This window comes from Lissotriton helveticus, chromosome 8, assembly GCF_964261635.1.
Source record: "Lissotriton helveticus chromosome 8, aLisHel1.1, whole genome shotgun sequence".
Taxonomy (NCBI): domain Eukaryota; kingdom Metazoa; phylum Chordata; class Amphibia; order Caudata; family Salamandridae; genus Lissotriton; species Lissotriton helveticus.
In genome coordinates this window covers 841,637,461-841,664,753 of record NC_136069.1, presented here as the reverse complement: position 1 = coordinate 841,664,753, position 27,293 = coordinate 841,637,461, and the positions used below count along the sequence as shown (strand labels likewise).

The 27,293-nt window shown below is 45.7% G+C and overlaps 1 protein-coding gene across 1 annotated transcript in view; it reads right to left on the bottom strand.

Moving 5' to 3' along the window:
• Window positions 1-27,293, bottom strand: part of PHKA2 (phosphorylase kinase regulatory subunit alpha 2) — a 779,558-nt gene that overhangs the window by 622,303 nt on the left and 129,962 nt on the right. Inside the window, exon 5 of the mRNA XM_078657648.1 lies at window positions 14,481-14,649. Within this exon, the coding sequence (XP_078513774.1) occupies window positions 14,481-14,649 (169 nt within the window). The remainder of the gene's footprint in view (window positions 1-14,480; window positions 14,650-27,293) is intronic.

Genomic DNA, 27,293 nt, shown 5'->3' with positions numbered 1-27,293 from the left:
TATTAGGGGGAGGGGGGGGGCGGAGGGGTTGCTCCATCGGCACTGCTGGGAGGGCCGCCCAGAAAGATGGGGTTGGCGCCATTCCGTAGTGGCCAGAGTACTTAATGTTGCACCAAGATAGCACAGCAAAAATAAATGTTTGAGATATACACTCGGCCACAGCATTGTCTGTGCGCCTTGGAGACAGTGTTGGTGACCTTGGATACGTCCAGACGAATTGCCTTTGGAAGGTGTGCTGTGTTGAGGGAGTGTTTTTTGAGGGTCGTAGTCTTAGTTTTAGTCTTGTGTGGGACGCGTGTCCCGGCCTTGTCACAATGGAATGTGGAGGACTGCCGCTGTGTCTGCATTGCGGCCATCATGGGATGAGCATTTGGGTGAATGGGAGACTACTTGTGGAGACTTTGTTGATATTTAGAGATATGGTTGCAGCTCGTGGCTGCGCCAGATGCAGGACAATGCATGCTCCAGACAGTGCATTTCTGCACACGCGGGCTGTGGAGACTGTTGTGTCGTGAGAATTTGGAGTATGGTGCCCTGGATCGGCAACAAATGTTCTGGAGGGTCTGGGTTCTGGTGCTTATTTTCAGTGGGGTTACACTGGACTAGCCTGCCCCGAGGGACGGAGGGTATTGAGTCTCGAGCATGAGGACTTGAGTGGTTGAGAGCTGTGTTTGAAATGTAGGTGTATACATCGGACTGTGTGTTGTTTTGAAATTCAACTCATAGGATGAATTTTGTTGAGTGTGGCTCATTTGCATCTCCCTTGCTTTGGTGTGTACATCCAACATTCCATTGTTGGCCAGTGGGGTAACAGGAGTCGACGCTGTTGTCTTTTGTTCTCAAGCCTGAGGGGATCCGAAAAGGGCGCACGCTGCCGTAGGAAGGGGAGAGAAGGCAGGTTATAGTTGTGCAGGAAGGGAGGAAGGGGATTTAAGGTGCAGGAACAAGGGGTGGCCTTGGGGCTAGGGCGGACGATCTCCACTAGGGGCCGGGGAACTGGGTTGAGTTTCAGAGGTTACGGTCAACAGCTTGTGATTCTATGCAAATCACTTAATCCCCCACCCTATATATACATTTAATAAATAAATGTGACTGTTTGTAATGCAATTCGTGCTCATGTAAAGCGCGCTGATACTTGGGGCAAAAATTCGTGCTACATGGGACACCAGTAATAAAAGGTGTTCCACACACAACAATTTCCCTTCAGTGACTGTGAGGCGGAAAATGCCCCAATAGCTTGGATACAGGTTATCAAACATATAGCACAAGCATGTAAGGGCTGTGAGTGGGGTGGAAAAGCTGGGGTTGTCTCTCAAAGGGGCGTGGCTAGTATAATGAAGGGTATGGCGTAAATCACGCAAGCTAAACAATTGGTGCTTAGCATAGTGTGCCGCCCAAATGGTATTTTGCTGTTTCTGTCATTGGATCCAGATATAATATGCAACAAGTAACATCATACTAGCAAGCGGTCAGGTCTATTGGCTTTGTCAAGGGTTGTTAGTTGCGTACGATAAATGGGCAGCAACTGTTGCTTGTATACGAGGTGCTGCAGATGGTTCGGCGAGCGAGGTCTGCGGGTGGGGTGTAGGGAGTTTGGGCACAAATTTGGATGGGTGGGTAATGTATGGGGAGTCACGGGGCACGGGAGGGGATGCGGGGGTGCAGGGGTGGCGCTTGTGGGGGGAGACTGGGGAATTGCTGCTAGCAGGGCAGGAACGTTGTCTGGGAGGTATGTTGCTCATCTACGAGCGATCACAGCATTCCTACTGGCACGGTCAATGTTTAGCTCAGGGATGGACTGCTGGCGGCGATCCAGGTTTTGGAGGGGAGCAGCAGAAGCCTGCAGCCCCGCCTCTGGCCAATGACAGATATGATTTATCTGGAGAGGGCACGAAGGAGCATGAACATTCCAAAGAGGGAGTCACTGCTTTACGTCCAATGCTTGGTGTCTTCCTTGGGCACTTCGAGATTGAGAAATCTTTGAATAATGCACGGGTGACATTCTATTTTCCTTTAATATAGTAGGTGCCTTGATAAGTACTTAAAATGAAGATTTGTCATACTGGTTAATGCTCTGGCCTCATCCATCCCCTCCCCTTCCTCCTTTAACGCTGTTAGGAAGTGCCTGGTTAACCTGAGCAGATGCGTTAACCAATTGCTCTGGCTAAGGTCCCAAAGGTGAGACCAATTGGCATTGCCAATGCTTGTTTTTTAAGGAATGCCTCTCCAACGATCAAACTTCAAGATGGTGGAGTTCATGCATGTTGCTCCTATTACACAAAAAGGTCCAGAAAACAACTGTCAATCTGCCTGATTGATGCAACATGGAAAGATTTAGGAAAAACAATACTGGAATTCCTGCAACATTGGTTCAATTAAAGCAATATCTTACCCACAGAACAGGCAGGCTATCGAACTCAACATTCTTGCTTGGATAATTTGACAATCTTACTTATATTACTCAATAAGTATGTAAAGCTCAACTCAGAATATTTTATGCAACACAAAAAAAGCAGTCAGTCTACCCTGCATTTGTTGATTTTACTACAGAGTTTGATTTGATGGGCAGACCAACAATGTGGTGTACGCTGGCTGTCCTTAACTTTCATACAAGATTACTGAGACGAACATATGAAATAAAGTACCCACTGCAGTACAATATTAGGATACTGCAAGTCACCAAGCAGCTCCATACCATTAAGAGAAATGAGGTTGAAAGTCGAGTTTTCTTGGAAGGTCATGGAACTGATAGCCCATGATATGGTAGTCCAAGATGTAATGCTCCTGTGTTCATCCCACAATATCCATGCAAACCTTAACTCCCACACTAGGTGCAATGCTTCTGACCTCAACCTTGATTTGACAGATGTTTTAAATTCCATGAATAATTTTACAGATAGAATTACATACCACATTACCATTAACACCATGAAAGATAATACTAATAACGTAGTATTATTTATCAGTTTGAGTATGTGTTATTATTTAATTATGTTGTGATTTTAGGTGTTGTTATTCATTGATATAAATATTGTTAGGTCATATACATTGCATTTGGTGTGTAAATTATGGTTTGCATGCCTGTTGTGTGAGTCATAGATTGTGGAGCTAGCCCTAACTGGTGAATTTCACTGTTTTTGTCGTTTTCAATTGTAACTATAACTTCATTTAAAATGTGTTTTAACTGAATTTCAGAGATTTATTTTGAAGCATTGTTAAGGTTTTTGGCTTTGCACAGCAGGGGTTGGCCAAAGGGCCAGATCTACAGTCAAGACCTGCGTCAAAAAAGCCATGGGCTGTCAAACCCTATCACACAAGGCCATGAGCTAGGGGGATTAACTGCAAAGCCTGGCCCTGGGCCAGGTCCTATAGCCAACCCACTATGGACAGCCTCGCAGGGCTTAGTCATTTATAGAAACAAGCTCGTTTTTATTTTTTTAGTAGTTCTTAACAAAAGAATTTAGGAAAGTGTGTAGGATTTTTTATTTTTGGTTTTTGCTATTGCGTTTTTAATGGTTTATTTGCAACTCTGGTGTAAATGGCCACTTACAACCCTTTTATTTTTTTGCTTTACTGATGAGATTTAGATCTCCTCTGCTTTGCCATTCCACACAGTAAAGTGTAAAGATGCTTAGGTGGTGATTCCTGCAGCACCTCTGGGGGGAATATATGGGCCCCCTTCAACCCCTACATTCCTCGTGAATCTTCCTTATTCTGTAGGAATCCCTTGTATTCTTTGTCATGCTTCGACTTGAGGTGCCGACGGAATTTGGATATTCTAAAAGAGTACAATGTTCTCTGACCCCGCTAAATTTTTAGTCACAAGCTTGCATGTGAACTTGTCACATGAAGCTTCTTCATCCTAGGCTGAGGTGTGAAGAACTCAAACATGTCAAAGTCACACGCAATAACGTCGGTTATCCTGTCAAGCTCAGCTCTCCCAGAATCAAACCTGTTAGAGGATAGACTACTATGTGACCAAATTGATGGTAAAGCCATATCAAAGATCTACCTCAAGTTACTGAACGCCATGCCAGACCCCCTTACAAAATTGCGGGAACAATGGCAGCATAATATAGGTAAACTAGAAGAAGAGGACTGGCAAGAAGCGCTCGCTTCACCCACAGAAGTCGCCATAAGCTCCAGAATGAAACGAATACAACTCAAAGTTCTACACAGAGCATATCACTACTGTAACACAATGACAAAAATGAAACGAAAAGAGGACGCTACATGTAGGCGGCAATGTGGGGAGGAGGGTATGTTCTTCCACTTCATGTGGGGTTGTCTTACCATTCAGAAATACTGGAGCGTAATAGCGACACAGCTATAGTCGGTGCTAGGCAAACAACTACAGAAACATCACAACAATGTCTGCTCAATATATGGGGATCGACAGACCTCCCTAGTAAGGAGCGTACTTTGGTCACACTAGGTTGTGCAATAGGCAAACGGAACATCGCGAGGAAATGTGGAGTAGAGACACCACCCACCATGGCCCAATGGGAGAGAGATATGGAATGGGCAATGGTGGCAAAAAAAATCAGTTTATGAAAAATGGGGGTGCCCCAAGAAATGGGAAGAAATCTGGAACAAATTAAACATTTACAGAGGACAAATATGTACCCCAACTGTCCTCGGGAAGGAAATACCCTACGATAGATATCTAGGAGGAGGGTGTAACGAACTGTAAGCTCATAATGTACTCTTGCTTGTCAGCTGAAAGGGTGACCTAATAGTGTTGTTGTGATGTGGTAATACAATAACTGTTGTCATCAACTGTGTGCAACTTTAACAATAAAAACGGTAAAAAAAATAAACATATCAGAGTCTTTGGAGTGTTCTCCACTTCCTCAGTCTTCCCAAGGCATAAAAGTTCTTCTTGGTCATTTGGAGCAGCGGTGGATGGTACAAAAATCTTTCCTTCACCTCTTTCATCCATTGCTGCTTCAAATGAAGCTATTGGTCAGCACCTCCTCCAAGCCTCTGGCATCCTCCTGGGCTACAAGTCTTCGTCCTGCTGTGGAGCATGGACCAAGTAAAACCTCCTGTCTGATGCCAGTGTCCTTTCACTGGCTGCATACTCCTGCAGTCACTCTTTTGTAACTATTCGACAAGCACTCTTATTGAGTGTATGTCTCTGCAGACCCCCTCCTTCATCCCCACCCTTGGTGTCGTTTCCTCCTCCTGTTTGCCATGGCTTTCATTCACCCCCACCCTCTTTCCGCTAGCAATTGTTTTCAATTACCCCCACCCTGATAGCCATTGCTTTCATCCACTACACAGCCTTCATCCCGCTCGCAGTTATTTTCATATACCACCTGCCCTCCTCCCTCACGCTGTTTTCAATCCTCCCCATCCTTCTCGCTGTTGTTTTAAATTGTTCTTATACACTCCTTGTGCTCGCCGTTGTATCATCCAAACCTCCCATGCCCTCCTCCTGTTCTCCGATGTTTCCCACCCTCCTCCCCCGTGTTGCTCGCTTCCCAATACCTCCATGTTTTTTTACATGTTACACAGCAGCACTGCTGCTGTGCAACATGGCTTAAAGGAGAAAAAAGCATGATGACGCGGTCATTGCTGGCCATGTCATAGTGCTTTTTTGTTTATTTTACTTTAAGCCATGTTGCACAGCAGATTACACTGGTATGCAGCATAACGGTTCTGCATGAAAGTTGCCACACCAAATCCAAATTGGGTAATCCTTTTTCAGAAAGTTTTGTGCAACTTTGTTGAATGACGCTAAACTTATTAACAAAGCACAAGACAGCTTTTCAATGGAATCTCTGACCTAATCATAACTACACACTGGCTATCGCTAATGTGCAACATGCACATTGTCAGTGTGTAGTATATACGCCAATGTTTCTTACATACTGTCTTACACAGCCAGAAGCCGTCTAAAAGCAGCAAAGCAATGAAGCCTATCAACAGTGGAGGTTATCACAAGATCAGGAGGGTCATTGAAGAGAAAGCAATTCCGATATTAGCATGGTTACCCAACTCAATAATGAAACATTACTTACAAACTCTTGAGCAATATAAGGAGAAAGAAATGCGTTACTTACCTGTAACTGCAGTTATCCAGTATTAGTGTCTTTCATAGATTCACATGCCTGAATCATTCCCCGTCGTCGAGACGGGAGCCTCCGGTATATAAAAAAGTAATGTCCTAGAGACATACATTGAAAAGAATAGGCCTAAGGGTCTCACCTTAGTAGCCTATCCACGTCCTTTTGCAGGAAGGACCAAACAGAGCAGGCCCCAAGGGTCCCACCTTGGTGGCCTATCTGGGTCCCTTTGTAAAAAGGACCAAATAAAGAAAAACAGCCAATCAGCTACTACCTCCTTCTAGAACCTTCCTGCCAGGAGCCCAAGTCTCTCAGATTTTCGTACACACCAAGCTAGTTAGGCGTAAACTCATTAGAGAGAAAGGTGAGCCCTACCAGGGGAGGCGGGAGGGTGCATGTGAATCTATGAAAGACACTAATACTGGATAACTGCAGTTACAGGTAAGTAATGCATTTCTTATCCAGTATTTGGGTGTCTTTCATAGATTCACATGCCTGAATCAGAGTAGCGAGCAATACATTATGCACATTCTGTATGGAACATCAGGTATGAGTATGTAGATAATACATATCACGTGACTATAAAGCACAAAATGTAATGGCATATAAATACAGTAAGAGAATGTGCATACCAGTAAAGGATGGAGGGATGTAGGAAGGCTCACCTCACTGGAATAGATGGCGAAGCACTGCTCGGCCCACTGCTGCATCCTTCATCAGCTCAGTATCCAGGCAGTAGTGCCTGGTGAAGGTGTGCGGGGACTTCCAGGTCGCCGCTCTGCAGATGTCCAGTATCGGCACTCCGGCGAACAGCGCCGCAGACGTGGACATGGCTCTTGTCGAATGAGCTTTGGCTCGTGAGTCTAAAGGCCGTCCGGCCTTGTCGTGACAAAAGGTGATCGCAGAAGAGATCCACCTTGAGATACTCTGCTTTGTCAGGGGCATGCCTAGCCGTGGTCTACTAAAGGCAATAAAGAGTTGGGATGACTTCCGGAAGTGTTGTGTCTTATCGATGTAGAATTTAAGACATCTCTTCAGATCTAGTGAATGCAGTGTTCTCTCGGCTGCAGTGGTAGGATTTGGGAAGAATGATCTCAGCACCACTGGTTCGTTAAGGTGGAAGTCCGAGGGGACTTTTGGAATGAAACGAGGGTTAGTCCGCAGAATGACTCTGTCTTCCCTGAATTGCAGAAAGGGATCTTGGATGGAGAGAGCCTGCAACTCACTGACCCTTCTGGCAGAGGTTAACGCCAGGAGGAGGGCCGTTTTCCAAGAGAGAAACTTGATCTCCGCCTTATGGATGGGTTCGAAGGGATGCTTCATTAGCTGATGAAGAACCACATTGAGGTGCCACGATGGAGGAATTGGTCGTGGTCGTGGAAAGGACCTGAATAGGCCTTTTAGGAATTGTTTGATGAGTCTGTCCGCCCACAGAGATGGGCCCGTAGCCGTCCTTGTGAACCTTGAAATCGCCGCCAGATGCACTTTGATGGATGCATGTGCAAGGCCTGATTGCGCAAGATGCAATAAGTATGGCAGCAGCTGCTGTGGAGTGGCATGGAAGGAGTGCAAGCCATTATCCACACACCAGGAACAGAATCGCTTCCATTTTAGTGAGTAGGTTTTGTTAGTGCTGTCAGCTCTAGCTTTCGCAAGGACATCTCTGCACTCCTGCGGGATGTTCAGGTGGCTGAATTCGCGGTATTCAGGAGCCAGGCTGACAACTTCAGAGAGCTCAGATTCGGGTGGAGGACCTGCCCTTGCGACAGCGTGATCAGGGCCGGAAACTGCTGCAGGCGAAGAGGGGGCCGGGCAGAGAGGCGATGAAGCTCCGTGAACCAGTGCTGCCTCGGCCAGGATGGAGCAATCAGGATCAGAGTGCAGGGTTCCGATTTCATCTTCCTGAGAACCCTGGGTATCAGTGGGAATGGCGGAAAGGCGTACGCAAATACGTTGCGCCATGCGATGGAAAATGCATTCCCGAGGGTTCCTGAGTGGTGATGCTTGCTTGCGAAGCTTGGGCATTTGGCGTTCTCCCTGGTGGCAAAGAGGTCTATTTTCGGGGTGCCCCACTCCTCGAAGATACGGTCCAGCACCTCCATGTCCAGTTCCCATTCGTGGGAAGGAGATCTCTCCCTGCTCAGTGCGTCCGCCAAGATGTTGTCCTTGCCTGGGACATACTCCGCTTTCAACGTTATTCCATGTTCCAGAAGCCAGTTCCAGACTCTTTGCGATTCTCGAGATAACGAGATCGAACGTGTCCCCACCTGTTTGTTCAGGTAGTGCATCGTCGTGGTGTTGTCCGTCCTGACGAGCACTGGGGAGTTTCGAATGCGTGGTAGAAACGCCTGTAGAGCCAGGAAGACCGCTCTTAACTCCAACAGATTGATATGGAGCTTGGTTTCCTGTGTCGTCCATTTGCCGTTGATCTGGAGTTCCTGGAGGACTGCTCCCCAACCTTCCAGGGATGCGTCCGTAGTTATTACGTGTGGTTCTGCAGGGAGCAGGAACGGCAGACCCCTTGACAGATGGTTGAGTGATGTCCACCATTGTAAGTGGTTGATAATGGGTCGAGTGACACGTATGCGGTCCTCGAAAGAACCTGTGGCTTGTGTCCATTGCTTTGTCAGTTCCTCTTGGAGTGGACGCATTTTCAGGCGGCAGTGGGGAATGAGCAGTATGCATGAAGACATCATGCCGAGGAGGGACTTGAACGTGCGGACTGGAAGAGTCTTCCGCGAAGCCACTGCCTTGGCCAAGGAGATGAGTTTGACCTTTCTCTCCTGAGAGGGGAAAGCTTTGACACGCTCCGTGTCCAGAGTCGCTCCAAGGAACGTGATGACCTTGGTGGGTTCCAGAGTCGACTTTTCGGTGTTGAGGGTCAGTCCCAGGCGGTGGAAAATATCCAGACAGGCGCTGGAGGATGAGGCTGCGGCGGCCGCTGTTGGTGCCTTTACCAACCAGTCGTCCAGGTATGGAAACACCTGGTGGCCTTGCTGACGAAGGAAGCTTTCCAACCAATACGGTTGGTTTGAAGTCTTACCGACAAATTACGATGTCAGAAGTCAGAGCGTAAACCATCCAGTCATTCTGACCCGGTTCCAAACCGCTCTCTGAGTCTTCCGGCCAGTCGGACCCGCATGTAACCCTCTATAGACGGCGTTTCTGCCATTGTGATTACAATGCCCATCTCAGACAGCCTTTCCAACACAGAAAGGCTGTCAGAAAGTACCCCCTTGGCCTCCTAAACCTATGGTTGGTGGCCAAGGGGGTACGTAGGGTGCCCCCTATAAATCCCTGCTCATGGGGTGCCTGCCACAGGGTACAGGGTTTTACACACAACCCCATTTCTTTATGGGAGCCTGTATTACGGCCATTTTACAGCCGTAGCCCAAGCTCCCATACAGAAATGGGAGTATGTGACCGAACAGTGTTCAATCGCATCGTAATCAGGCGGTCGGAACCGCTGACCAGATGTTGCTCGGTCCCGTTTCCTCCACGGTGTCGGTCGGAGGAAACTCCCACTGACATCAAAATAGGCATCTTAATGTCCAGGCAGTGCATCCCTGAAATTCTGTGCAGTGAGTTGATCAAGAAGGAAACTTCATTAGAAGGAGAAAGGTCAGCCCTCCACACATGCAAGGATGGAACACGGATTGCAGTGGTGGGAACAGACAAATTCTAAATCAGAAAAAAAAGATATGGGTATGTTATAAAGGATATCTCTACTGGGGAAAGACTGCAAACTAGTTAGAAGGAAGAACACCCTTCATCAGTAAACATTGCTTATTAAACATATTACTGACCAAAACCCCACAAAGTACGACACCCTTGAAGATCAACAAATTCTTCAGAAATGTGGGACATACTTAATCTTGGAAATAGAGCAGGCCGAGAAGAACCACCCCAGCTGCCCCAAACTGTACAATAAACTTTTACCCACCTTATCTCAGGGACAATAACATATCACAAGGTCCCAACTGTGTTACTGATATGCCCAAATTCTTGCAAAGGGAGCATTCCTTGGGAAGGATTAGATGACTTGGTGCCCACTGGTCACTACAGTTTAGTGCAGTTTTGCACTAACCCTAACCTTCCCACAAAGGAGACAATATATCTTGTTTCTTTGTCCCACACATACTTTTTCCATTTATTTTGTTCTATTTGATTTGCTTCATTCATTTTATTTACTTTCTCTTTTATATTTTTTAAATACCAAGACTCATTTACAAGTAATACAACATTGGAAAATGGATATCTCATTATTGTAAAAGTGGAGTAAACAATGATGAACATTAAGGGCCTCATTACGAGATTGGCAGTCCCATGGACTGCTGCATCAGCGGTGGTGATCAGAGCACAGTGAGCGGGCAGTCCGACCGCTGTATTACGAGTTGGGTGGATCTGCTTTGCGAAGACCGCCGCTGGACCGCCGAGACTGCCCGGGTTTGCAGTCGTGGGAAGGCAGTCGCCATAGGGCGATACAGGGGAGCTGCACCGCCGTCCGTATTACGAGTTGCCTAATCCACAAGCGGACTGTGGTGGTCCGACCGCCTGCTTCAAGGTGGCAGTGACAAAGGATCTGTGGGTGCGTATTCACCCCTTTCTTCTTCTTCCAGGCAGATTCTGATGTGGATACCTTTCTCTAGGTCCCCCCTCCACAGCAGGATCTTCACGCTGAGGATTACGACCCTGTTTACGTCTATCTATAGTAGAATACTTTTCGCACCATCTATCCATTGCCACGACTTCCCACATATGGGCTGAACCTCGGTAATGGTTATAAGGTATTTTTTCACATATTTCATGAATATGTGTGCATCCAACACATCCGCAGTCAAAATGCACACACATGCATCGATATATCTGTGACAAGTATTCAATGCCACTGCAAGATCCCTGCATCCACACCACCGGCCCCATGGTCAACTCATAATATGGCGGTCTTTGGACCGCCAGCACAGTGGGCTGCTGGCAAGGGCAGATGCAGTCTTTCGGTGGTCGGACCGCCAAACTCGTAATAATACCCAAGTGTTAACATAAACTACTCACCCAAGTAGGATATGTATAGAAAAATTAAACGGAAAATGAAAAAGGGAGGTAGACTTGGGAAAAGAGGCAATGAAGGGTTAGAGGGGTGAATAAGCACACGAGGGGTGTTGGGACTGGGGGAAGGATAGAGATGAATGTTGATGGTTAAGATAGGAGAAGAGATTCGAGAAAAGTAGAGGAAAGATGGGGAAGAGAACAAAGGGGAAAGACATATGACAGAAAAAGGAAAAGTTCAATGGTCAGTAAAACTATGCTATAATTGTTCAGGTTGCAATGATGGAGGACAAAAATTAGAAAAGTGGGAGAAGGAGGAGTAAGGTGGCATTAGGCAACCAGAACACACAAGATACAGAGGAGGAAGAAAGTAAAGAGGGGGATGGAGAGGGAAGGCTAACTGAGAACTATGAATAGTGTTTACAGCTCAAGGTAGAGGTTATAAAGGTGGGTTTAACATTTTTAGCAGAATTGAAGATAGTCCATATGTTGTCGGATGTTTTGTTGCTTGGTTGGTTTGTCTGCAGAAATGTGTGTTGTGCCAGGTACTGTATTCCATTGTAGGTGTCTATTGATTAATTTGGCGTTAGTTATTCCATCGGTCCATTAGATAATTATCTTTGGCAGTGAGACAGACTCTTCAGGATCAAACAACAGAATAGGGACCAACCAAAAAGTTGTCTGAAGGCACTATTCTGTCCTTTTCTTCATTGCTTAGGATACCTAATCTCCCTCGTCCCAAGCTAGCACTAGGAGGAATGCGGGGAACAGACTTTTGCTAAACTCTTAGCACCCAGAAACCTGTAAATCCCTGTTACTATTCAGCACTATGTGTTTTCCCTCGGTGTAGATGTGAATCCACAACTCACACAGCAGCAACATATGTAGAGCCAGTGTCTAGGGACTTTGCCTGTTGTGGCACTAAACTTGCAATCTTTGAATATTTACTTATAAAGCATGGATCAGGAAGCCTTTAAAATGATCTACGTGGCAAGAGAAACAAATACTAGACAGAAGGACTGCTTGATGACGTGAGCAGTCTACAGAAAATAAAATGGGAGTAAAGGAGGGGAGACCAGTAGATATGTGGTGGGTGGGGCATGCCAGTGACCGGACCACCTTTTTAGTGGCATGGTGCAAGTGATTCATGTGCTGTCCATTAATGGCCTTACCCTGAATATGGCTGAAGGCAGCTGGAGAGGCAAGATAACCTTTCTAAAAAGGAAAGGAAATGTGTACCAGTGATACTTCAAGTACTGGATTTATAGGTGAAGTTGAGAAGAAAACTGAAATGTAACTTGTCTAAGGATTTTTTGTACAGACCTCCAGCAAAGAGCTGCCAGTGCTAATGAAAAGGCAATGAGACATCTTAGTTGGATTTTATCCTGAAGCATCTGACATGAGAGAGAAAACATGATCTCATTAAACTTGAGCCTAGCACAGCTGTCCATGTGCACACATGAGGTTGCTAGTCTTGCCACATGCAGAAGTGACGAGTCTCTGATAAAGAATAAAAAATAACCCCATCAAGATGAATGAGTTTAGGGACAACTAATAAGAGTTTTTCCTTCAGGAATGGGTGCTCGCCCAATACAACAGAGTATTACTGAAACACAGCAACAGCCTAAGTGTAGCGGCAATGTTCATTCAGTACATTAACTCGGGAATGAGAAATGCACCCTTACAATTCTTAATCAGATGCATTTCTATATGACAAATAAATGAGAAGAATGTCTAGAGAGAAAGACTGTGCACACTCTGACATAGGAGCATGGAATGTGCTCCCAACATGTTTAACAATCTTCAAATGTACTAGGAACTCTAAGATTCAAAGAAACTTGAGTCTGATGTACTATTCCCATTTGAAAACCAGGAATTTGCAATTTGCACACCAACTGGTTCGCTAATGGGAATGCAATTTGCGGCTTGGCCTATGTACTACGTAGTACCGCAAAAACAACCTGCCTCTTAAATATGAATTGGGTAGGTCGTAATTTGCCAATACCTCTGATTGGCTGTAAATGCAGGGATGGAAGCTAGCAATGGACCACAGACCTCTGTCCATGCATTTTCATTAAGTAACCACTGTCCATTAAAGGGACCAGCACTTCTTATAAAAATAGTTTCCTTTTGGGAAGACACCGGGGAAAGCTCGCTGTGTCCCTCTGGACCCTACCCAGAGGAGAATATGTCCCACAGGAACAGCTAACGTTTTGAGAATCAGATACCACCCCCTTTGAGGTGTAGATATCTAATCAATATTTTGGGATTTCAATTGCGGTCACAAAACATTGATATACGCTTCTCTGAATCCCAGGGCCTCTGTAAATATTAAAAATGCACTTGGCTGTTGCAAACTCATTAACTGCCTTTCTACATCAGGCCACTGCCCCTTAAATAGAGATAACAAGATCTGTCAACTTATGCCTAAAATCCTCAAAAGTAAAATCAAGCTGTACACCCTTAAATATTTTTTTTTATTAAAAGTTCATGTTTACCCAGATATTACATGCATTTATCAATCTAACATCATTATCTTCATAACGTTAAACGGCTTAGACTAATAAACTAAGATTGTTGAACCTGGATATAAAAATACCAAAAGCAGCACTTATATGAAATGAACATAAAACCACATATGGTGCTGTACAGTGACCGCCGACCAACGTTCACTCCAATGGCTATCAATGTTATATTTGACCTTTCTTCATTAAGATACTGTAAATGAGGTAGAGTACACACATTTTCGTTTCATCTGCCTAGTCACTGGTAGGCATTCCTTTACCTGCTTTGTAGCCTACAGGTCCTATAGCTGTCAAACGTATCAACTCTTTTATGGATAGTTGCATTCTTGAGGTGGTTTACCTACATCGAGTGAGCACCCTGCTTTTTTAAGCGCACGCTCTACTAGATATATTTTTGAGGGATGGAAATACCCTTACCACCAGACTTTCAGACTTACTTCTTCCACATTTATAGTAAAACAATACTTATAGCAGGGGTCCCCTATCTAGGATCAAGCTTTGTTCTGCCACTAGTTTGGAGTGTTTGTAATATTGAACGGCATTTTTTGTGCTCTTCCTTTCCTTCTGTTCTCTCTTTTTTAATATAATTTTCTTTTGATTTGTCTGATTAAATCCACCATACCTTTGGTGTGCATAAGGAATTTGATGCATATTGAATTATTTACAAACAAGATGTGCTTTCGCAATAAAAAGAAAATGCGGGCATTTTCATTTTTCATTTATTTTTTTTAACAAATATTCCACCCTAAGTGTAAATAAGTGCTCTATTAATATTTTTATTGAGACACAGAAACTACTTGACATAAACAAAAAGGCTGGCATTGTGTAAGAGGCTTACCCGATGCTGTCATCTGCGCAAGGAACAGCAGATACAGGGAGGTGGCGTCCACCTGCAGATGCCCCCACTCGTCATCCCCGACCACCGTGCTGCATGTGCCCGGGTTGTACTTGGCATGCAGGCAGTCCTTCGTGCTCTGCGTGTGTTTGAACTTCTCCACTTTGTCCATCTAGAAAAGATAGTACAGCCATCAAAGTCAATCTCCAGGAAGAATTGTAGTTGTGTTTGGTCACCATATGGATACGAGCAGTCAAAGAATAAAATGAGTCGTGTGGTACCTCGTCTTCCTCTAATTTCCACTGTACCTTTCTATTCTTTAACATACTTACAAATTGTACAGTTTTACTTTCCCGATACTAACCACATATAGCTAACATGCACACCAAGGGCGTTATTATGAGCACCCCAATAGTGGATCGTTATTTATTACACCTGATAACCACACTCTTGGGATTATTTTGACGGATGTGATTACTCAAATTGCAAGTTTTACATGTAAAAATGGGGCATAACATACAGTTTTTGTGCTTAACACACCAACAAGAGCATGTTCCAGTATTTTCCAGGCCTTTTCTGCACAACAATTATCAGCAGATATGGGAACATTTGAAACGGTGCTGTGTTTGCCGCCAAACACCTAGGGGCACCTTTACTAATATTTCATGCAACACAGGGTCGAAAACAAAGTTGTGTTGCTTCTTTGCATGAAAGAGAAAGAGCAGAAATGCTCCATATTTACAAAGATATGGAGCATTTCTGCTCTCGGAAAAACCAAAGGAAATGATGGACGGAGCGTTGACAATACAAGCACTCACCCCCAGTCAACTGATCTGGGTTTAATCCATCACCATTCTTTAGCCCACTCTGCCACCCCAATTCAGGCATGGCCATATGCAAATCAGTCTGACCCTGTGCCTCATGGGAACAGTCCAGCCCGAACTGCCAAGCCATGCCTTCCCTGGACCGGAAACAAGCTACCGAGGACCCGTTTCTGGCATTTCAGCCTTCTTCAGCCCGGCTTACTTGAATCCAGTGGCAAAGTGACCAAAGGACTCACGTCTGAGCATACCCTGCCAACTTATGGCGAACAAAGAAAAACCAAAGGAAATGATGGACGGAGCGTTGACAATACAAGCACTCACCCCCAGTCAACTGATCTGGGTTTAATCCATCACCATTCTTTAGCCCACTCTTCCACCCCAGTTCAGACATGGCCATATGCAAATCAGTCTGACCCTGTGCCTCATGCTCTCTCCTTGCGCTAGTGCATTGTGTGCTGCATAGAGCCAAAGCAGATACCCTTTCACCAAACGGCAAGGCTGCCTGAGCTATAGGCAGTATTGTTTTTGTGCTTGAACAGAAACAATCCTTAGAGGCATTTTCCTCTTTCTGCAGCACACATGGAAAGAGGAGAAATAAAGACGATTTTCTTCTCTACATCTTATTAGGGAAGGCATAGGATTTTGATGCATTGCCATGGTTACTAGCTTTAGCAAATCTGGGAATGCGTCAAAATCTGAGGGTGGATACAAGAGAATGCCCCGCTCCAACCATGATTTGCCTCCCGGATGCAAAGTAACATGACTTACCGCACATACTGAAATTAACGGGAGCACTGGTGGCCCTTACAGTCTTTCAATATTTTAGTGCTACCTATGTAAAAAGGTTTTAAGATAAGACTTCCTATGGTTGCTTTTTTATTATTCTCATCCAGTGTCAAAATGTAAATATGTATGTGTATCTTTCCAGTGGTGCCTCATGGAGCCCTTGGTCCACATAGAAGCAAGGAAAATGGGTCCTCTGTCCCCAGGGGGTGTAAGTAAAAGAGAGTCAAAATTGCGGTTCAGTGTATCCCTCTTACCCACTGGCCATGATGTACTCTTGATAACTGCACCCTTTCACTTAAAACATATGGTGATGAAGGTCATACTACTATAAATTAAACAAGTGAGTCTCTCATCCCTGTGTGCCCTCCCACAACCTGCAGAAGCATTTACTGGCTGGTGGCCTCAGCGTACAAAGGGCATCCACACCGCTATCCCGTTACGTCATCAGCGGCACGCCATTATCTGGAGACAAGTAAATGGCTGCAACAGGAGTACCAGGCAGAAACCAATAGGGAGGCAGACATTGTTCCCTGCTATCTTTCGATCCAAATATCTAATCTCCGTGATTTGGGAATCTTTTTTTTTTTAAAGTATTTTATTGACATTTTGTAATATTCAACATATATGGTATAGATTTAAAAAAAATATGACTAGAAACAGTTTGCCAGTTGGCAGTACTATCACAACTCAAAAGAATATGACTCAATGTTCAAAAGTAGAACCGGTAACTGATTCAAGCTACTCCTCTCGAAATTTGTGTACACAATAGGTTACGTTCAAATAGTAGTCCATCCTATCACTACCAACCTCAAGCGATGACTATATTTCTTAGTACATGTTCTACTAAAGTTTGTTCCCGATAACTTATACTTGGGAGTTTCCACCAACGATCCTGAGTACAAGCATAACATTCGTATTTCTCAAAATGCTACTTCATTTATTAAGAACAATCCTTATAACAAAACTGAAACAATAAAGAAGTAAATAAACCTCGTGCAGAGGGGTGAAGTAGATCATAACTTATATGGCACACATAGGGGGGAATCACATCCGGATACGGACCTACCCCCCCATAAGTCACATTAAGGCGGTGAGGAGTCATGTAAGCCATGTGTGTGTAATTGAATTGTATATATTTTAAGTGTTTATTGCGAGAAACCTTCTTAGGATAGTGCAGGACCCTGTGCCACTCCGCATCCGTAAGCTCTCTGTTCCCGATTCTATCCCATTTTGCCCATAACCCACTCAGGGGTCCTACCGATGCCGATTGCAGTGAAACATAGAACCATTTCACTAGGTGCCCTGCCCTCCCAAGTGTGAACAGGGCATGTAATACTGGGTGTGTGTCTGGTTCGTCCCTCCCTTTATTCCATAGCTGTGCAAATATACGTGTCAAGGTCTCATATTGTAGGAACTGGCCCGAGGGAAGACCACAGTCCTCCACAAGCCCTTCAAATGGGAGCAGAGATTTGTCCAGGATGCAATCCCGAATATTATCCACCCCAGCCTCAGTCCAGCGGGCCAATTGCTCGCTTGCGAATAGAGACTGTGGGTCGCCATGTGGCAGTCCTACGAGTGGTAACATAGGGGTGTACTTGGTGATTCGCCACTCCTTGACCTGGCATCGCCTCCAAGTTTGTAAAGCCGTGCGCTGCAACAAGGAGCAGTAAGTGGTGGGCGCTGTTGGTATTAATTATTTCGCCATCACTATGCCGCTGGGCGTAAGGACTGGGAGATTGACAAAAAATACAATAAGCGCGGGAGCATGCCCATTTTAGATAGGGAGACCCTAGCCATGATAGGCAGTTGCAATGTACGCCAAAAGTGCACACAGGAGGCGGGGCGAGAGCAGAGCTCTACCCAAGTTTCCTTCCTTCAGGTCATCCAGTGAGTGAAATAAGTGTATGCCCAAGTATTTAAACATATTTTGAGTCAATAATATGTCTGACATCAGTGCATTAGCCCTATGCATTGGGGCTGCTATCGGGAACAGATATGTCTTTAGTTTATTACCTCGCAGGCCCGAGGGCCACTCAAAGTCATCCAGAATTTGTATGGCTGCTGGGGTGCCCGCGACTGCCTCTGACAAATATATCAGCAAGTCATCTGCGTAGAGGGAGACATGGTTCACCTCCCTCCAATAGACAACCCGATCCCATCCCCTCCCTGACTGAGTCTCTCAGCAAGGGGAGAGATTGCCAGGACAAGCAGGAGGGGAGAAAGGGGACACCCCTGTCTAGTCCCGCTGGATATCTTTTAGGGCCTAGAGATTGTTCTGCCCGTTTTAACCCTGTCTGTAGGGGCAGCATATAAAAGCCGCACCCACTGCACCCATTCCTCTCCCAGACCCATGCGCAGCATCACCTCAAATAAGTACTCCCATAATCGTGCAAACATAAACCTATTTAAAACACGCTCTATTTTGTTGCATACATTTTTTTTTCTAATAATTTTTTTACTTGCATTTTTAACCAGTACAAAACAACTAGCATGTCACAAGTAGTCATCTTCGCGTCCAAGCATCCCCTTTCCCCCAATCCACATCAGCTTCTTTATACCATGGACCAGAACAAAAAACCCGGCCCCCCCTTAAATTTCATTTTTGGTAATCTTCTTCCCCCACCCCCACCCCCCCACTGGACCTCCCCTAGGGTCGGAGACACACGCCCAGTGGCTCCCGTCCCGGTGCTCATCGAGATTCAAAGGACCCATGTTGTGCTAGTCAGCTCCCAGACCACCATACAGTCCATGATATTTTCTCCATTTCCCCCATATACTACGGAACTTCCGGGGACCCTTTCCGCCGCCATATACATGTCCATCCCCCTCCTCCATTCTCCTAATTGAGGAGGTAGTGACGCTCCCCATGCGCGTGCTACATCTCTTTTCGCCACCACTATTGCCAATAGTGCAAAAATAAGTTGAGGCGGCTCAAGTCAACATCATTAGATATCCCCAGCAATACAAATTTAGGATGTAGAGGAAGTGCTACCTCCAATACCTTACTCAGCTCTCCCCATACGTGTGTCCAATATGTGTGAATAACGGGGCAGTCCCAAATGATTTGGTAGAAGTCCCACTGCGGCTGTCTGCAACGCAGGCAATTTGGTTCGCTGGCTCGGCCCATTCGGTGGAGTCGGACCCTGTCAAAATACACCCTGTGTAGTATCTTGTATTGAATGAGTCGGAGGCTGGATTTAATCGCCACCTCCCTATGATGCATATGGGCCACCTCCCAATCCACTGTGTCCAACGTGCCCAGATTCTGCTCCCATGTTTCCCTTAGTTTCTCCAGTCTGTCTGGCATGTTATTGTTCAAGGTCTTGTATGTTAGAGAGACTGCCTAGTTGGGTATCTGCTCTTGCAATAGGCGAACCTCTACCGGGGCATATTCTGGCAGGGGAGAGGAGAGCATGCTCTTGGCTATCCAGGCATGACTCAGTTGAACATATTTAAAAATGTGGGTGGGGTGCAGCCCAAACTCCGTTGCCAAAGTCGTAAAGGGGTTTTAAGTTCACCCTTTGCCACCACATCACCCAGAGTGGAGATTCCGATGTCATCCCAGCCTCCGAAGCCCTTAAGTTTGTGAAGTTCCCTCAACCAGGTACAGTTCCAGATCGATGTCGGTTTGCGTGTCCATCCCAGTACCTTAGTTGCCCTATCCCAGACCTCTACGGTTATTTGCGTGGCCGGAAGTAGGAGTCTCCTACCTGGTCCCCCAAATAAAAAATGTAGGCAAGAACGGTGTGCCATGGTGTCCCTCTCTAATCTGTAGGTAGGGTGATCAGCCGGGACATGGAGCCATTCGTTTACTGGCGCCAGATGCTCCGCCAAATAGTATGCCTCAATGTCCGGCAGGGATATCCCTCCATTATACTGGTTCCACTGCAACATACTCAGGTCGACCCTCGGTTGCTTCCCGAGCCGCAGCAGGGAGCGCATCTCTGCGTCTATTGCCCGGAACATGTGTCTGGGAAGGGGGAGATACTCATTTTGGAGGGCATACAGAAAGCGGGGCAATGTAATCATTTTAAACATCGCAGCTCGGCCAAGTATCGTAAGGGGGAGGGCTTTCCATCGCAAAGCGTCAGCTGCAAAATTTGTTATAACTCACTGGATATTACTTTGGTAGGAGAGATTTCTATCTGTGGTGAGGTAGATCCCCAGATACGTGAATCCCGTCTGCGTTACCTGGGGCGTTCCAGGGAGAGGAGGCCACGTCTCCTCAGCCCGTGTGCTATACAAGACCGATTTATGCCAGTTATAGCATAGCCCGAGAAGGAGCCATACCTGCCCAGGAGCCTGAACAATGCAGGGACCGTGACAGCTGGTTGGGTAAAATATAACAGGATGCCGTCCGCATACAGCGAGATCTTTTCTTCCCCCAAATCAGTTGGCGTAATTTGAAACCCCCGTATCTCCCTTGTCTGTCGGACCTCGCAGGCCACTATTTCGATTGTGAGGGCAAATAGTAGTGGGGACAAAGGGCATCCCTGTAAGGTTCTCAGATATTAGTCCATTCACTTTCCCGGGCTCTGGGGTCCGTATATAGGAGTCCAACCCAATGTCTAAATTTGGGGCCAATGCCAAACTTGACCACAGCCGCCTCTAAGAAAGGCCAGTGGACATCGTCAAAAGCTTTTTCCGCGTCCAGGGAGATGAACATGTGGGCATTATCACAGCCTTGCACCCCCATGAGCCAATTGAGGGTCCGCCGTAGGTTCTGTCTGGTCGCCCGGACTGGTAGGAGGCCGATGTGATCTCGATGCACTAGGCCAGAGATTACTTGGCGTAGATGGAGAGCCAATACCATCGCCAGGAGCTTAACCTCTATGTTGAGGAGGGAGATTGGGCGATAAGATGCGCAATCTTCGGGAGGCTTTCCCAATTTATGGATGGGGATGATCGTGGCCATTTTAAGATCTAGAGGCAGAATACCATCTTGTGCCGCATCTCTAAACAGCACTAATAAGTACACCAACAGGAGGTCCGCCCCTTTTTTATATAATTCAGCTGGGAGTCCATTCGGGCCTGTGGATTTCCCAGGGCGCAATTTAGTTATTGCATCTTTAAATTCGGTCACCGATATGTCTGCTTCAAGTCCCTCCCTATCATCATCCGCCAAGCTTGGGGTTTGAATAGTATCTGGCAATGCTAGGATCGCCTCCGGGGCACCAAGTTCCCTGGCCTCATAGAAATCCTTAAAATAGGAAGCAAATGTACGTACTATTTGTACGTCTCCCTTTTGCATCTGGCCCTGTTGGTCCACTACGCTTCTATCCATCGGGCTTCCAATTCCTTACGCTTCTCCCAAGCTATTCGTTTTTGGGTCCTATCGCGGAGCACTGTCTTGTAGGCTTCCCACAATATAACTCCCAATTGCACCGAGCCTACAATTTCTGCAAAATACACTGTCGTGTCAGCCCAGAGACCCCGCAGCACCTCTGCGTTTTGCAGATCCCAAGCAGTCAACCTCCCGTTTCCATGTCCCACCCGGGGCCTCCTCCCTGTCCTAACCAGCAAGGGGGAGTGATCAGAGATCCCACATGCCAAGTACTCCGCCTCACAAACAGTACCACTGGCCTTCAATGGAAGAAACACATAGTCCAATCGAGAGTGCACCTTGTGTGCGCCAGAATAGTATGAATAACTTCTGATGTCTGGATGGAGTTGCCGCCACACATCCATCAGATCCAGGGTGTCCATCAACCTGGCCAATTGCGTAGTCAGGGAGTGGTCAATACGGTTCCCTGAGCGGGGATTGACATGACGTCATTGAAGTTACCCCCTATAATGTGTAATGTACCCGAGGTATCCAATAAAATTTCACTCACCCCATGGAGAGTCCTGGCCTGTAACCTCGGAGGGGCATAGACCAAAACTATAATGACCTTCCGTCTACCCTATGTCCCTGTCACTCCCACGTACGTACCCTGGGAGGCTGTCCATGTCCGGGTTACCTTGAAAGGGGTGGATTTTTTAAGCAGGATAGCCAACCCCGCTGTGTATCCCGCATGTGCTAGGACTGTGTAATCTCCCCTCACCAGAAACCCACACTTAGTACCCTTAAGGTGAGTCTCCTCAATAGGATCACGTCTGGGTGGACCCGTTTTACGTATGAGGACACCAACCCTCTCTTGATTTTATCCCCTAGGCCATTCACATTCCAGGTGAGTATCCTACAGGGGTCAGTCTCCATCCCATCCGCAGTGAGTCTATGTTCTATCAGTGGGGCCATAGACATGAGTGGTCAAGGTATGTCTTGAGTGGGGGCAGCAAGTGAATGCGCACATCGTAGGGACCGTGTGACCATTGTGCAAAACAAACATAATAAACCCAACAATAGAACTGTTGTAACCCCCCCCAACCCCCGCCCCACCTCCCCCTCCCCAATGTCGCATCCCCCACCAGTCACTGGTGAATGAGCCCTAGGGTGGTGGAGGCCTATCGCCCTCCCAATCCCAACTCACACCACAAGGTCCAACTCTTGCAGCAGTTTGAAAAGAAAAAGAAAGAGGAAGAGAAACAAAGGGAGAGAAAGAACAAAGGAAAGCGCAAGTGCTGAAGAGATGGGACTGCTGAGAGCCCAGGTCTATAGCCATTCCAAGTCTAGTGCCTACGGATCAGTGAGTGTCTTCTAGTTCTCCGTAGGCTTCGACAGATGGAGCAAAGGAAAAAAGAGAGAAGATAGAAAGGGGAGGGGTGGGTATCCTGTCTGCATGCTCCAAAAATTCAGTCCATGTCCACAGCCAACCTCGCAGGCCCCTGTTCACAAATGGGAATCCGGCGGATCTCCTTGGGAAGTCGTTGCATAGGCTGCTGTATCCTGTTTCAGCTGCCAAGGGTTGCATAGAGGGGCCCTCAGCCTCCTCCTCCTCGTCTCTGGAGGAAAAGTCCCTAGTTTCATTCTCCGTGTCTGGTCGAGGATGATCGGGAAAGCGGAGGATGAGGGAGCCCGTCGAGAGTCTAGGGAACATCCACTGCGCCTTCTGTGTCTGCCAGTGTCATTTGGAGCATATGGAGTCGCCTCCGGAAGTTGATCCCTGCGGGCCTTTCAGGGTCTTAGCGATGTTTGTGGGCCAGGGGACCGTCTGGCGTCCCCAAGAGAGGACACATTGCTGCGTGTTTGGACCTCCGGTCGGTCCAGTGTGGGTCGTTCTTCCTGTCATGCCTGTCGCGTAGGTAATGAATAGAGCTAACGGACCGCTCTGTTATTCAGTCCGTTTTCTAGTGGTTGGCGTTGGTTGGCAAATACTATGAGAAAGTATTGGCGCATGCGTAAGCACCACGCATGCTCTACCGGATAGCGTTCGAGTGTTAAACCCGCCCTAGACTCCCAGGAAGTGCTTCGCGTTCAGCCAGTTAGTGTTCATTTCATTCCGGGTTCACGTCGGCGTCCGAGGAGCTAGGGGTTTCAGGCGTGCAGGTACTTCGTGGTGCATGTTTATGTCTATGAAGCGGCTCGCTTCTAGATTTATTGTTATGCTTTCGTTCTTCTAGTGTTATATTTGTTTTACCGCGGATTGCGGTGGGCTATTTGGGTTGGTTCCTGTTTTCCCTCGATTTATTTTGAGGTTTCATTTTGGTTTCGTTCGGTGTACCATGTGACTGAATTCTCGTACTTGGTATTTCAACCGCACCCGTTTACAGAGCACCTGCTCGGTGTTAAGGGATACAGACTTTATGTACACAGTCCATTCAAGCGCATTACAGAGTTCCAGATATTCTCCTTGCATTCTGTTTCGTTTCTTGACTCACTGAACTTCCACAAGGTATATAATAGACTTGGTGCATATCATTTCTTTGGGAAAACAGGGAGGGAATTGTTTTCACTTGTATCTCTTATGTATTACTGCAGTGCTACAGTGGAAGATACGATATTCCTCTGCGTGGAAGAAGACTGTGGAGTGTCTTACTTTTTCTCCCCCTCCTACCCTTGTTTTGTTCCCCTGTGTTCCCCTTGGTTACGTTTCGGGTGTTAGAGTCCAGTCCTGACGCCCGGGAGGTGACGGGGGGGGGGGGAATCAGGGTGCATAGCATCGTGGATCCAGGACACTTCCGAGACAAAGAAGGTGCGTGCATGACACTTCCACCCAGTACCACGCTTCTTCTGGTGTCTGAAAGAAATGGGATTTGCCCATGAACAACACTTTCAGCTTTGCAGAAAAGAGTAGCATATATTGAATCTCATGATCTTGCAATTTGGCTTTTACGGAGGTGCGTCTCTGTTTCTGCACCTCCCTGCTGTAATCATGGAAAATCATTATGCGTGTGTTCTCATGCTGGATCCCCTCAAGCTTTCTGGCTTCCCTGAGGATCATATCTCTGTCCAGAAAGTTCAAAAAACGGGCTATTACTGGTCTTGGCTACGCTCCTGCAGGTGGTCGGGCCATCAACGCCCTGTGGGCCCTTTCTATAACAAGTGGATAAATAAATGTGCCTTCAAGGGATTTGCTAAATATACACAGTTGGCTAATTTGATATCTTTAATAAAATATTTATATCCTCATTTGCCGTCTTGCCGCCCATATCTTTGTTACTTTCCCACCTCTGGGCTGTTATTGTCTCTTGGGCTGATCTAGAGTAATGGGGCGTGAACAGCACATATTTTTGGGTCTGGTCCCCTCTCGAAACTCCTTCTTGACCACCTGACCCAAGATGTGTATCCTCCACCATCTCTATTCCTCGTTATCGATTCCAAATACCAGCGAGACAGGCACGGGCTTAATCATTGGACTTTTAACATAAATATAACTTTAACCAAAATTTAGCAGGAAGGGTATCCAAAAACCTCTATTTCTTTTACAGGTATCTAACATATCTAACTTTGCTATATATCTCATGGCTAATATCCAGTCCAATAAAGTAGGACTGTGTGGTGAGACCCATAATTTACATATCTCCCGACGAGCTAATAACATAGCATAAAAGATAAGTCTTACATTATTACCCAAAACTCTATTTTGCAAATCATGTCTCCCAGAAATAATTAATTCGGGGCTTACCTCAATGGGTTGATTCAATGATTTGGAGAGGGAGTTACTCACGTCAATCCAAAATTGTTTGATATTCGGGCATGATACGAACATATGGAGGTCATCAACATTTGGGGCTTTACATTTTGGACATTCCACCAATCCTCCATTCTTAAATTTAGAAAGCCTGTAGGGGGACCAGTATGCCCTGTGGATAGTAAATAAAACATTTCGCCTTAGATTGGCAGGTTTAACAATTCTATATAGCATGCTCATAGTTACTTGCCATTGGTCTTCTGTAGCAATCCTTGGCAAGCTGTTCTTCCACAGGGTCTCTGGTAGATCAAATATCCCATCCTCCATCTCCAGTATTCGCCAGTACCAGCAAGCAACTTCCTTCTTAAAAACCACTAGTTCCAGTTTTAATTCAAATTCATTTTCCTGTCCAATCTCTGATTCTTCGTGGTTTGCCCAACTTTGAATCTGTAAGTACTTGTATTTTGAGAAAACTGAGCCCCAATTTTGCTGACATGAACTCCATGAAATTAGTTTTCCATCTTGGAATAGATCTCTCCATCTTTGTAGGGCTGGCTCCTTTATCAAGTTTAAAGCTAACGCATCTCTTGTCCAGGTCGGAGCTCCCGGCGATTCCCATATTGGAGCCATGTAACTAAGATAAGGGATCTTAGTGATTTTTCTTATTTTATACCAAATCTCGGCCAAATCTTTCAGAGTCTTGAGTTTCACTTTTTTAAAAAACTTAGGGTCTCCAAACTTATATAAATAACCAAACTCATGATAGCCTGATATTTTCAGCATTGTCTTAAAAAGTTCACCTATCTGTGACTGAACAAGGGAACCCAATAACATCCTGCAATTTTTCAAACAGAAAGCCCATGCATATATTTGTAGATCAGGAGCCGCCAATCCTCCTTTATTTACACTTCTTCGTATTTTCCTCCATGAAATTCGAGAGGTTTTAGATGCCCAAATAAATGAAGTTATCATGCTTTGTATTTTCGCCAACCATTCCTTTTTAAAACATAATGGAATAGCTTCAAACAAAAAGGTAATTTTTGGAATAATCATCATCTTTACTAGATTCGATCTCCCATATATTGACAGAGGTATATTCATCCAGCCCTTCAGCAAATCACCAACCTCTTTTTTAACTCTGTCAAGATTGGTTTTAGCCAAGTCCTCAATCTTCTGTGTGATTCTAACACCTAGGTATCTCATTTCTGCTGTTGTTTTTACTCCTCTTGTGTTAAGATTCCAGGTCATTATCTCGGTCTTTTCTTGATTTAGCTGGTAACCAGAAATCCTACCAAAATCCTTTGTTATTTTTACTAGATTTTCCAAAGAACTAACTAAACTAGTAGAATAAACAATAATATCGTCCGCATATAGACCTAGTTTCCTTGACCAGTCCACCACAGCAAAAGGGGGTATCTCTTCTGATTCCCTAATTTTACAGGCTAAGGGTTCTATATATATATTGAAAAGTAAAGGTGATAAGGGGCATCCTTGCCGGGTGCCCCGCATTACCCTAATGGGAGATGTAAGAGTGCCATTTATAAGTACACGTGAAGTCGGAGCACTGTATAATGAGAAAATGGAATGGGTAAATTTATCTCCTAGATTGAGATATTGCAGAAGAGTTTTTAAATAAACAAAATTAACGCGATCGAAAGCCTTGGCAGCGTCTAATGCTATCGCTGCCAAGGGATAATCATACTTAGAAGCTAAATCTATCATGCCTATCAAAGAGTAGGTAAGATCTTTTAAATACCTCTTCTTAATGAAACCTCTTTGATCTTCATGTATTAATTTATGGATGATTTTACTAAGCCTGTCAGCCAAAATTTTTGTGTAGAATTTATAGTCGCAATTTAAAAGCGAGATCGGCCTATACGCATCCATATTTTTGGGGGATTTCCCTGGCTTAAGAATTAGAATAATATTTGCCTCATTCCATGAGCTTGGGATTTTCGCTTCCCCCCGAAATATTTTATTATATAAGTGACAAAGAGTAGGGACCAGCGTAGTATCAAGAGCTTTATAGACTTCTGCGGGTAGGCCATCCGGTCCAGGGGCTTTTCCTCTCTTGCTATCTTTAATAACCTTCATCAGCTCCTCTTGAGTAATTTCCTTATTAAGCCCTCTCATCTCCTCATCTGATAATGGTTTCATTAAAGATAGCCAGGTCTCAATCTCCACCGTATCTGGAC